Source organism: Coregonus clupeaformis, unplaced genomic scaffold (genome assembly GCF_020615455.1).
Source record: "Coregonus clupeaformis isolate EN_2021a unplaced genomic scaffold, ASM2061545v1 scaf0409, whole genome shotgun sequence".
Lineage (NCBI taxonomy): Eukaryota > Metazoa > Chordata > Actinopteri > Salmoniformes > Salmonidae > Coregonus > Coregonus clupeaformis.
The window spans coordinates 208,996-222,500 of record NW_025533864.1 but is presented as its reverse complement, the minus strand read 5'-3'; the positions used below and the strand labels follow the sequence as shown (position 1 = coordinate 222,500).

General features: G+C 51.7%; 1 protein-coding gene across 1 annotated transcript in view; it reads right to left on the bottom strand.

Moving 5' to 3' along the window:
• Window positions 1–13,505, bottom strand: part of LOC121580530 (collagen alpha-1(VI) chain) — a 63,213-nt gene that overhangs the window by 9,676 nt on the left and 40,032 nt on the right. The window contains exons 24-27 of the mRNA XM_041895454.2: window positions 4,506–4,571; window positions 1,366–1,401; window positions 529–565; window positions 404–412 (exon numbers count right to left, since the gene is read on the bottom strand). Coding sequence (XP_041751388.1) covers window positions 404–412; window positions 529–565; window positions 1,366–1,401; window positions 4,506–4,571 — 148 coding nt within the window. The remainder of the gene's footprint in view (window positions 1–403; window positions 413–528; window positions 566–1,365; window positions 1,402–4,505; window positions 4,572–13,505) is intronic.

Below are 13,505 nucleotides of genomic sequence, written 5' to 3'. Positions count from 1 at the left end.
AGACAGACAGACAGACAGACAGACACATTAGACAGACAGACACATTAGACAGACAGACACATTAAACAGACAGACATTAGACAGACAGACATTAGACAGACATTAGACATACAGACATTAGACAGACAGACATTAGACAGACAGACATTAGACAGACAGACATTAGACAGACAGACAGACATTAGACAGACAGACATTAGACAGACAGACACATTAGACAGACAGACACATTAGACAGACAGACACATTAGACAGACAGACACATTAGACAGACACATTAGACAGACAGACATTAGACAGACAGACACATTAGACAGACAGACATTAGACAGAGTATGGGCATATTTGTGGTTAGAAAGCTATGATAAACTCAGAAGCCAATGAGAAGATGGGATGGACTCACCACAGCACGCTGTAGAAAAAAAAACACAACACAAAAACAATGTAAGTCATTCCAGTGTGTGTGTGTGTGTGTGTGTGTGTGTGTGTGTGTGTGTGTGTGTGTGTGTGTGTGGGAGGATAACTTACAGCAAAGCTTCATGATGATATCCAGAATCTCACATTCCTGTTGATAACAGTAACGTTATATAAATGTATAGTGTATATATACACTACCAGTCAAAAGTTTGGACACACCTACTCATTCCAGGGTTTTTCTTTATTTTTACTATTTTCTACATTGTAGAATAATAGTGAAGACATCAAAACTATTAAAAAAACACACATGGAATCATGTAGAAACCATTTTTTTTTTAAACAAATCATAATATATTTTATATTTGCGATTCTTCAAATAGCCACCCTTTGCCTTGACGACAGCTTTGCACACTCTTATTTACTCAATATTTGTACAGTACAGTATATAACCTCATAAGATGACAGTAATGATATATAATGTATTGTACAGTATATAACCTCATAAGATGACAGTAATGATATATCATGTATTGTACAGTATATAACCTCATAAGATGACAGTAATGATATATCATGTATTGTACAGTACAGTATATAACCTCATAAGATGACAGTAATGACAGTACAGTATATATAACCAACTGGATTCAAGCTACAGACAGTACAGTATACGGTGCCTTCAGAAAGTATTCAGACCCCTTGACCTTTTTCCACATTTTGTTACGTTACAGCCTTATTCTAAAATGGATAAGAGACCAGAAATGTTTTACAGTGTACAGTATTTAACCGCAAGTTGACACAAGTTTCTAGTTCATAATCTACTCCTGTAGCGTTAGTATATAACCTGATGAAGTGTTATAGACTCCTAATATAGTAGTACTCTGAAATGGCGGGATTAGTTTTGAGTCAGAGTTAGGGTTTAGAGGAAAAACTTTAATTTAGACTCACATCAGCTCCTGCAGGTCCGGGAGGCCCGACTGGTCCCTGTAGACGGAGAGAGAGAGAGAGAGAGGAGAGGAGTGAGCCATGCATCACCTTATAGGGACACAACAGATGTCAGATCTTAATATGACCCATTTAGTCGCAGGAGGAAAATAATCCTGCAGCAGGAGGATTTGAATGAATATTTAATATTTAGAATAGTCGCCAGGTGGCAGCTGGAAGCGGTGTTTGAAGGCTATACATTTGACATTTGACATTTTTAGTCATTTAGCAGACGCTCTTATCCAGAGCGACTTACAGTTAGTGAGTCATTTAGCAGACGCTCTTATCCAGAGCGACTTACAGTTAGTGAGTCATTTAGCAGACGCTCTTATCCAGAGCCACTTACAGTTAGTGAGTCATTTAGCAGACGCTCTTATCCAGAGCGACTTACAGTTAGTGAGTCATTTAGCAGACGCTCTTATCCAGAGCGACTTACAGTTAGTGAGTCATTTAGCAGACGCTCTTATCCAGAGCGACTTACAGTTAGTGAGTCATTTAGCAGACGCTCTCATCCAGAGCGACTTACAGTTAGTGAGTCATTTAGCAGATGCTCTTATCCAGAGCGACTTACAGTTAGTGAGTCATTTAGCAGACGCTCTTATCCAGAGTCACTTACAGTTAGTGAGTCATTTAGCAGACGCTCTTATCCAGAGCCACTTACAGTTAGTGAGTCATTTAGCAGACGCTCTTATCCAGAGCGACTTACAGTTAGTGAGTCATTTAGCAGACGCTCTTATCCAGAGCGACTTACAGTTAGTGAGTCATTTAGCAGACGCTCTTATCCAGAGCCACTTACAGTTAGTGAGTCATTTAGCAGACGCTCTTATCCAGAGCGACTTACAGTTAGTGAGTGCATACATTTTCATACAATGCAGTACCATACCTACATTGTAAGTAAGCATTTCACTGTAATGTCTGCACCTGTTGTATTCGGCGCATGTGACCAATAAAATTTGATTTGATTTGATTTGATTGTACCTTAAGCTGGGTATAAACACTACAGATTCACTTCCAAAAGCCCCGGACCCAACTCGTTGGAATGCCCCCACCCCATGGCCCAACTAGCAATATAAACCATGTATACCAGTCCAATGGCGGTCCGACAGCGTAAAGAACGGGACAGGGCTGGGGGGGGGGGGCTGGGGAATGACTCTTGAATATAGGATGGTGTCTGTGATTGGGCGTTGCAGACAGTAGGCCTATCATATGGACTGGAATTACACGCCTCTTTCAAACCATGAAGCTAGGAGAGAACACGCAATGATGATGGTTCATTAATGTGTGCAGGACAGAGATTTAATAGGCTAGTGTACTAGGCCTACTGTAATAGTATTGCTATAATTGTAATAATAATAATAATAATAATAATAATATGCCATTTAGCAGACGCTTTTATCCAAAGCCCATTTTTACGTATGGGTGGTCCCGGGGATCGAACCCACTACCCTGGCTTTACAAGCGCCATGCTCTACCAATGGAGATAATGACACAACAGATGTTCTGCTGAGTATTATTGTAATAACACAACAGATGTTCTGTGGAGAGCACCGCTTCCAACGGGCAGAATGACAGATGAAAACGTTTAACTCTCCCCCTCTCTGCTACAACAACAGGGTCTTTCAATAGTGTCTCTCTCTTTCCCTCTGTCTATCACCCTCACTCCCATTTGTTTTGTTTCAAGCAGACAAAATTCAATTTAGGAGCATTTTGTCTTGACCAAGAGGATACAACCACACTTTCACACGCACGTACATGCCAGTTAATTGTAGGCTGAGCTTAGCGTTCTTCCCACAAACACATAACTCAAAACTGTTTATCCTAGAGATATGCAGCTTAGCCACTAGCCAGGGGAAAATGGAGGAGGGGGGAGACTGCACCCCCTCTCTCACACCATCTCTCTGTCTCTCTTTAAATCATAATAATAATATGTTGAATTTATAAAGCGTTAAAAAAATAAATCTCCAAGTGCTACAGTGAGTGCATCTCTCTCTCTCTCTCTCTCTCTCTCTCTCTCTCTCTCTCTCCCTGTCTCTCTCTCTCTCTCTCTCTCTCTCTCTGCTCTCTCTCTCTCTCTCTGTCTCTCTCTCTCTCTCTCTCTCTCTCTCTCTCTCTCTCTCTCTCTCTCTCTCTCTCTCTCTCTCTCTCTCTCTATCTCTCTATATATATAGAGAGAGAGAGAGAGAGAATCTCTATCCATCCATCCATCGGACGGGCCAGCCCTCAGAGGCTGGTTCCTGTCTAGGTTCCTTCCATCTAGATAGTTACTCCTAGCCACTGTGCCTTTTTTTGTGACAACTGCTGATGTAAAAGGGCTTTATAAAATACATCTGATTGATCTCTCTCTCTCTCTCTCTCTCTCTCTCTCTCTCTCTCTCTCTCTGTCTCTATCTGTCTCTCTCTCTCTCTCTCTCTCTCTCGTCTCTCTCGCTCTCTCTCTCTCTCTCTCTCTCTCTCTCTCTCTCTCTCTCTCTCTCTCTCTCTCTCTCTCTCTCTCTCTATCTCTATCTCTCTCTATATATATATATATATATATATATATAGAGAGAGAGAGAGAGAGAGAATCTCTATCCATCCATCCATCGGACGGGCCAGCCCTCAGAGGCTGGTTCCTGTCTAGGTTCCTTCCATCTAGATAGTTACTCCTAGCCACTGTGCCTCTTTGTGACAACTGCTGATGTAAAAAGGGCTTTATAAAATACATCTGATTGATCTCTCTCTCTCTCTCTCTCTCTCTCTCTCTCTGTCTCTATCTGTCTCTCTCTCTCTCTCTCTCTCTCTCTCTCTCTCTCTGTCTCTCTCCCTTCTCTCTCTCTCTCTCTCTGCTCTCTCTCTCTCTCTCTCTCTCTCTCTCTCTCTCTCTCTCTCTCTCTCTCTCTATCTCTCTATATATATATATATATATATATATATATAGAGAGAGAGAGAGAGAGAGAGAATCTCTATCCATCCATCCATCGGACGGGCCAGCCCTCAGAGGCTGGTTCCTGTCTAGGTTCCTTCCATCTAGATAGTTACTCCTAGCCACTGTGCCTCTTTGTGACAACTGCTGATGTAAAAAGGGCTTTATAAAATACATCTGATTGATCTCTCTCTCTCTGTCTTACCGGGTTTCCTTCAGGTCCTCGGTGACCTTTGGCTCCTTTGTTCCCTGGGAGTCCTGGGGAGTCGTTCTGCAGAGGAGAGACAGGTACAGGGTTAGTAACACACACTACAGGTAGTGGAACTTTGACAAAGTGTTGTGTGAGAAAGTGAGACAGACAACTGATGAGTAACCTTTGACCCCAGAGATAATGATACAGTTAACTCAAACCAAGTGGACTCTACTGTCTACTGACTACTGTATACTGCCTCTCACTAGGACTGTAGTACTGACTACTCTTTGAGAACTTAGCCCCTCTAACCCTCCAACCCTGATCCTCTCCCTCTAACCCTCCAACCCTGATCCTCTCCCTCTAACCCTCCAACCCTGATCCTCTCCCTCTAACCCTCCAACCCTGAGCCTCTCCCTCCTAACCCTCCAACCCTGATCCTCTCCCTCTAACCCTCCAACCCTGATCCTCTCCCTCTAACCCTCCAACCCTGAGCCTCTCCCCTCTAACCCTCCAACCCTGATCCTCTCCCTCTAACCCTCCAACCCTGATCCTCTCCCTCTAACCCTCCAACCCTGATCCTCTCCCTCTAACCCTCCAACCCTGATCCTCTCCCCTCTAACCCTCCAACCCTGATCCTCTCCCTCTAACCCTCCAACCCTGAGCCTCTCCCTCTAACCCTCCAACCCTGATCCTCTCCCTCTAACCCTCCAACCCTGATCCTCTCCCTCTAACCCTCCAACCCTGATCCTCTCCCCTCTAACCCTCCAACCCTGATCCTCTCCCTCTAACCCTCCAACCCTGATCCTCTCCCTCTAACCCTCCAACCCTGATCCTCTCCCTCTAACCCTCCAACCCTGATCCTCTCCCTCTAACCCTCCAACCCTGATCCTCTCCCTCTAACCCTCCAACCCTGATCCTCTCCCTCTAACCCTCCAACCCTGATCCTCTCCCTCTAACCCTCCAACCCTGATCCTCTCCCTCTAACCTCTCCAACCCTGATCCTCTCCCTCTAACCCTCCAACCCTGATCCTCTCCCTCTAACCCTCCAACCCTGATCCTCTCCCTCTAACCCTCCAACCCTGATCCTCTCCCTCTAACCCTCCAACCCTGATCCTCTCCCTCTAACCCTCCAACCTGATCCTCTCCCTCTAACCCTCCAACCCTGATCCTCTCCCTCTAACCCTCCAACCCTGATCCTCTCCCTCTAACCCTCCAACCCTGATCCTCTCCCTCTAACCCTCCAACCCTGATCCTCTCCCTCTAACCCTCCAACCCTGATCCTCTCCCCTCTAACCCTCCAACCCTGATCCTCTCCCTCCTAACCCTCCAACCCTGATCCTCTCCCTCTAACCCTCCAACCCTGATCCTCTCCCTCTAACCCTCCAACCCTGATCCTCTCCCTCTAACCCTCCAACCCTGATCCTCTCCCTCTAACCCTCCAACCCTGATCCTCTCCCTCTAACCCTCCAACCCTGATCCTCTCCCTCTAACCCTCCAACCCTGATCCTCTCCCTCTAACCCTCCAACCCTGATCCTCTCCCTCTAACCCTCCAACCCTGATCCTCTCCCTCTAACCCTCCAACCCTGATCCTCTCCCTCTAACCCTCCAACCCTGATCCTCTCCCCTCTAACCCTCCAACCCTGATCCTCTCCCTCTAACCCTCCAACCCTGATCCTCTCCCTCAACCTGATCCTCTCCCTCTAACTCCCAACCCTCCAACCCTGATCCTCTCCCTCTAACCCTCCAACCCTGATCCTCTCCCTCCAACCCTCCAACCCTGATCCTCTCCCTCTAACCCTCCAACCCTGATCCTCTCCTCTAACCCTCCAACCCTGATCCTCTCCCTCTAACCCTCCAACCCTGATCCTCTCCCTCTAACCCTCCAACCCCTGATCCTCTCCCTCTAACCCTCCAACCCTGATCCTCTCCCTCTAACCCTCCAACCCTGATCCTCTCCCTCTAACCCTCCAACCCTGATCCTCTCCCTCTAACCCTCCAACCCTGATCCTCTCCCTCTAACCCTCCAACCCTGATCCTCTCCCTCTAACCCTCCAACCCTGATCCTCTCCCTCTAACCCTCCAACCCTGATCCTCTCCCTCTAACCCTCCAACCCTGATCCTCTCCCTCTAACCCTCCAACCCTGATCCTCTCCCTCTAACCCTCCAACCCTGATCCTCTCCCTCTAACCCTCCTAACCCTGATCCTCTCCCTCTAACCCTCCAACCCTGATCCTCTCCCTCTAACCCTCCAACCCTGATCCTCTCCCTCTAACCCTCCAACCCTGATCCTCTCCCTCTAACCCTCCAACCCTGATCCTCTCCCTCCTAACCCTCCAACCCTGATCCTCTCCTCCTAACCCTCCAACCCTGATCCTCTCCCTCTAACCCCTCCAACCCTGATCCTCTCCCTCTAACCTGATCCTCTCCCTCTAACCCTCCAACCCTGATCCTCTCCCTCTAACCCTCCAACCCTGATCCTCTCCCTCTAACCCTCCAACCCTGATCCTCTCCCTCTAACCCTCCAACCCTGATCCTCTCCCTCTAACCCTCCAACCCTGATCCTCTCCCTCTAACCCTCCAACCCTGATCATCTCCCTCTAACCCTCCAACCGTGATCCTCTCCCTCTAACCCTGATCCTCTCCCTCTAACCCTCCAACCCTGATCCTCTCCCTCTAACCCTCCAACCCTGATCCTCTCCCTCTAACCCTCCAACCCTGATCCTCTCCCTCTAACCCTGATCCTCTCCCTCTAACCCTCCAACCCTGATCCTCTCCCTCTAACCCTCCAACCCTGATCCTCTCCCTCTAACCCTCCAACCCTGAACCTCTCCCTCCTAACCCTCTAACCCTGATCCTCTCCCTCTAACCCTCCAACCCTGATCCTCTCCCTCTAACCCTGATCTCCTAACCCTCCAACCCCTGATCCTCTCCCTCTAAACCTCCAACCCTGATCCTCTCCCTCTAACCCTGATCCTCTCCCTCTAACCCTCCAACCCTGATCCTCTCCCTCTAACCCTCCAACCCTGATCCTCTCCCTCCAACCCTGATCCTCTCCCTCTAACCCTCTAACCCTCCAACCCTGATCCTCTCCCTCCAACCCTGATCCTCTCCCTCTAACCCTCCAACCCTGATCCTCTCCCTCTAACCCTCCAACCCTGATCCTCTCCTCTAACCCTCCAACCCTGATCCTCTCCCTCTAACCCTCCAACCCTGATCCTCTCCCTCTAACCCTCCAACCCTGATCCTCTCCCTCTAACCCTCCAACCCTGATCCTCTCCCTCTAACCCTCCAACCCTGATCCTCTCCCTCTAACCCTATCCTCTCCCTCAACCCTGATCCTCTCCCTCTAACCCCTCCAACCCTGATCCTCTCCCTCTAACCCTCTAACCCTGAGCCTCTCCCTCTAACCCTCCAACCCTGATCCTCTCCCTCTAACCCTCCAACCCTGATCCTCTCCCTCTAACCCTCCAACCCTGATCCTCTCCCTCTAAACCTCCAACCCTGATCCTCTCCCTCTAACCCTCCAACCCTGATCCTCTCCCTCTAACCCTCAACCCTGATCCTCTCCCTCTAACCCCTCCAACCCTGATCCTCTCCCTCTAACCCTCCAACCCTGATCCTCTCCCTCTAACCCTCCAACCCTGATCCTCTCCCTCTAACCCTCCAACCCTGATCCTCTCCCTCTAACCCTCCAACCCTGATCCTCTCCCTCCAACCCTGATCCTCTCCCTCTAACCCTCCAACCCTGATCCTCTCCCTCTAACCCTCCAACCCTGATCCTCTCCCTCTAACCCTCCAACCTGATCCTCTCCCTCTAACCCTCCAACCTGATCCTCTCCCTCTAACCCTCCAACCTGATCCTCTCCCTCTAACCCTCCAACCCTGATCCTCTCCCTCTAACCCTCCAACCCTGATCCTCTCCCTCTAACCCTCTAACCCTGATCCTCTCCCTCTAACCCTCCAACCCTGATCCTCTCCCTCTAACCCTCCAACCCTGACCCTCTCCCTCTAACCCTCCAACCCTGATCCTCTCCCTCTAACCCTCCAACCCTGATCCTCTCCCTCTAACCCTCCAACCCTGATCCTCTCCCTCTAACCCTCCAACCCTGATCCTCTCCCTCTAACCCTCCAACCCTGATCCTCTCCCTCTAACCCTCCAACCCTGATCCTCTCCCTCTAACCCTCCAACCCTGATCCTCTCCTCTAACCCTCAACCTGATCCTCTCCCTCTAACCCTCCAACCCTGATCCTCTCCCTCTAACCCTCCAACCCCTGACCCTCTCCCTCTAACCCTCCAACCCTGATCCTCTCCCCTCTAACCCTCCAACCCTGATCCTCTCCCTCTAACCCTCCAACCCTGATCCTCTCCCCTCTAACCCTCCAACCCTGATCCTCTCCCTCTAACCCTGATCCTCTCCCTCTAACCCTCCAACCCTGATCCTCTCCCTCTAACCCTCCAACCCTGATCCTCTCCCTCTAACCCTGATCCTCTCCCTCTAACCCTCCAACCCTGATCCTCTCCCTCCTAACCCTCCAACCTGATCCTCTCCCTCTAACCCTGATCCTCTCCCTCTAACCCTCCAACCCTGACCCTCTCCCTCTAACCCTCCAACCCTGATCCTCTCCCTCTAACCCTCCAACCCTGATCCTCTCCCTCTAACCCTCCAACCCTGAGCCTCTCCCTCTAACCCTGATCCTCTCCCTCTAACCCTCCAACCCTGATCCTCTCCCTCTAACCCTCCAACCCTGATCCTCTCCCTCTAACCCTCCAACCCTGATCCTCTCCCTCTAACCCTCCAACCCTGATCCTCTCCCTCTAACCCTCCAACCCTGATCCTCTCCCTCTAACCCTCCAACCCTGACCCTCTCCCTCTAACCCTCCAACCCTGATCCTCTCCCTCTAACCCTCCAACCCTGATCCTCTCCCTCTAACCCTCCAACCCTGATCCTCTCCCTCTAACCCTCCAACCCTGATCCTCTCCCTCCTAACCCTCCAACCCTGATCCTCTCCCTCTAACCCTCCAACCCTGATCCTCTCCCTCTAACCCTCCAACCCTGATCCTCTCCCTCTAACCCTCCAACCCTGACCCTCTCCCTCTAACCCTCCAACCCTGATCCTCTCCCTCTAACCCTCCAACCCCTGATCCTCTCCCTCTAACCCTGATCCTCTCCCCTCTAACCCTCTAACCCTGATCCTCTCCCTCCTAACCCTCCAACCCTGATCCTCTCCCTCTAACCCTCTAACCCTGATCCTCTCCCTCTAACCCTCCAACCCTGATCCTCTCCCTCTAACCCTCTAACCCTGATCCTCTCCCTCCTAACCCTCCAACCCTGACCCTCTCCCTCTAACCCTCCAACCCTGATCCTCTCCCTCTAACCCTCCAACCCTGATCCTCTCCCTCTAACCCTGATCCTCTCCCTCTAACCCTCTAACCCTGATCCTCTCCCTCTAACCCTCCAACCCTGATCCTCTCCCTCTAACCCTCCAACCCTGATCCTCTCCCTCTAACCCTCCAACCCTGATCCTCTCCCTCTAACCCTCCAACCCTGATCCTCTCCCTCTAACCCTCCAACCTGATCCTCTCCTCTAACCCTCCAACCCTGATCCTCTCCCTCCTAACCCTCCAACCCTGATCCTCTCCCTCTTACCCTCCAACCCTGATCCTCTCCCTCTAACCCTCCAACCCTGATCCTCTCCCTCTAACCCTCCAACCCTGATCCTCTCCCTCTAACCCTCCAACCCTGATCCTCTCCCTCTAACCCTCCAACCCCTGATCCTCTCCCTCTACCCTCCAACCCTGATCCTCTCCCTCTTACCCTCCAACCCTGATCCTCTCCCTCTAACCCTCCAACCCTGATCCTCTCCCTCTAACCCTCCAACCCTGATCCTCTCCCTCTAACCCTCCAACCCTGATCCTCTCCCTCTAACCCTGATCCTCTCCCTCTAACCCTCCAACCCTGATCCTCTCCCCTCTAACCCTCCAACCCTGATCCTCTCCCTCTAACCCTCCAACCCTGATCCTCTCCCTCTAACCCTCCAACCCTGATCCTCTCCCTCTAACCCTCCAACCCTGATCCTCTCCCTCTAACCCTCCAACCCTGATCCTCTCCCTCCAACCCTGATCCTCTCCCTCCAACCCTGATCCTCTCCCTCTAACCCTCCAACCCTGATCCTCTCCCTCTAACCCTCCAACCCTGATCCTCTCCCTCTAACCCTCCAACCCTGATCCTCTCCCTCTAACCCTCCAACCCTGATCCTCTCCCTCTAACCCTCCAACCCTGATCCTCTCCCTCTAACCCTGATCCTCTCCCTCTAACCCTTCAACCCTGATCCTCTCCCTCTAACCCTCCAACCCTGATCCTCTCCCTCTTACCCTCCAACCCTGATCCTCTCCCTCTAACCCTCCAACCCTGATCCTCTCCCTCTAACCCTCCAACCCTGATCCTCTCCCTCTAACCCTCCAACCCTGATCCTCTCCCTCTTACCCTCCAACCCTGATCCTCTCCCTCTTACCCTCCAACCCTGATCCTCTCCCTCTAACCCTCCAACCCTGATCCTCTCCCTCTAACCCTGATCCTCTCCCCTCTAACCCTCCAACCCTGATCCTCTCCCTCTAACCCTCCAACCCTGATCCTCTCCCTCCAACCCTGATCCTCTCCCTCTAACCCTCCAACCCTGATCCTCTCCCTCTTACCCTCCAACCCTGATCCTCTCCCTCTAACCCTCCAACCCTGATCCTCTCCCTCTAACCCTGATCCTCTCCCTCTAACCCTCCAACCCTGATCCTCTCCCTCTAACCCTCCAACCCTGATCCTCTCCCTCTAACCCTCCAACCCTGATCCTCTCCCTCTAACCCTCCAACCCTGATCCTCTCCCTCTAACCCTGATCCTCTCCCTCTAACCCTCCAACCCTGATCCTCTCCCTCTAACCCTCCAACCCTGATCCTCTCCCTCTAACCCTCCAACCCTGATCCTCTCCCTCTAACCCTCCAACCCTGATCCTCTCCCTCTAACCCTCCAACCCTGATCCTCTCCCTCTAACCCTCCAACCCTGATCCTCTCCCTCTAACCCTCCAACCCTGATCCTCTCCCTCTAACCCTCCAACCCTGATCCTCTCCCTCTAACCCTCTAACCCTGATCCTCTCCCTCTAACCCTCCAACCCTGATCCTCTCCCTCTAACCCTCCAACCCTGATCCTCTCCCTCTAACCCTCCAACCCTGATCCTCTCCCTCTAACCCTCCAACCCTGATCCTCTCCCTCTAACCCTCCAACCCTGATCCTCTCCCTCTAACCCTCCAACCTGATCCTCTCCCTCTAACCCTCCAACCCTGATCCTCTCCCTCCAACCCTGATCCTCTCCCTCTAACCCTCCAACCCTGATCCTCTCCCTCTAACCCTCCAACCCTGATCCTCTCCCTCTAACCCTCCAACCCTGATCCTCTCCCTCTAACCCTCCAACCCTGATCCTCTCCCTCTAACCCTCCAACCCTGATCCTCTCCCTCTAACCCTCCAACCCTGATCCTCTCCCTCTAACCCTCCAACCCCTGATCCTCTCCCTCTAACCCTCCAACCCTGATCCTCTCCCTCTAACCCTCCAACCCTGATCCTCTCCCTCTAACCCTCCAACCCTGATCCTCTCCCTCTAACCCTCCAACCCTGATCCTCTCCCTCTAACCCTCCAACCCTGATCCTCTCCCTCTAACCCTGATCCTCTCCCTCTAACCCTTCAACCCTGATCCTCTCCCTCTAACCCTCCAACCCTGATCCTCTCCCTCTAACCCTCCAACCCTGATCCTCTCCCTCTAACCCTCCAACCCTGATCCTCTCCTCCAACCCTCCAACCCTGATCCTCTCCCTCTAACCCTCCAACCCTGATCCTCTCCCTCTAACCCTCCAACCCTGATCCTCTCCCTCTAACCCTCCAACCCTGATCCTCTCCCTCCAACCCTGATCCTCTCCCTCTAACCCTCCAACCCTGATCCTCTCCCTCCTAACCCTCCAACCCTGATCCTCTCCCTCTAACCCTCCAACCCTGATCCTCTCCCTCTAACCCCTCCAACCCTGATCCTCTCCCCTCTAACCCTCCAACCCTGATCCTCTCCCTCTAACCCCTCCAACCCTGATCCTCTCCCTCTAACCCTCCAACCCTGATCCTCTCCCTCCAACCCTGATCCTCTCCCTCTAACCCTCCAACCCTGATCCTCTCCCTCTAACCCTCCAACCCTGATCCTCTCCCTCTAACCCTCCAACCCTGATCCTCTCCCTCTAACCCTCCAACCCTGATCCTCTCCCTCTAACCCTCTAACCCTGATCCTCTCCCTCTAACCCTCCAACCCTGATCCTCTCCCTCTAACCCTCTAACCCTCCAACCCTGATCCTCTCCCTCTAACCCTCCAACCCTGATCCTCTCCCTCCAACCCTGATCCTCTCCCTCTAACCCTCCAACCCTGATCCTCTCCCTCTAACCCTCTAACCCTCCAACCTGATCCTCTCCCTCCTAACCCTCCAACCCTGATCCTCTCCCTCTAACCCTCCAACCCTGATCCTCTCCTCAACCCTCCAACCCTGATCCTCTCCCTCTAACCCTCCAACCCTGATCCTCTCCCTCTAACCCTCCAACCCTGATCCTCTCCCTCTAACCCTCCAACCCTGATCCTCTCCCCTAACCCTCCAACCCTGATCCTCTCCCTCTAACCCTCCAACCCTGATCCTCTCCTCCAACCCTCGATCCTCTCCCTCTAACCCTCCAACCCTGATCCTCTCCCTCTAACCCTCCAACCCTGATCCTCTCCCTCTAACCCTCCAACCCTGATCCTCTCCCTCTAACCCTCCAACCCTGATCCTCTCCCTCTAACCCTCCAACCCTGATCCTCTCCCTCCAACCCTGATCCTCTCCCTCTAACCCTCCAACCCTGATCCTCTCCCTCTAACCCTCTAACCCTCCAACCCTGATCCTCTCCCTCTAACCCTCCAACCCTGATCCTCTCCCTCTAACCCTCCAACCCTG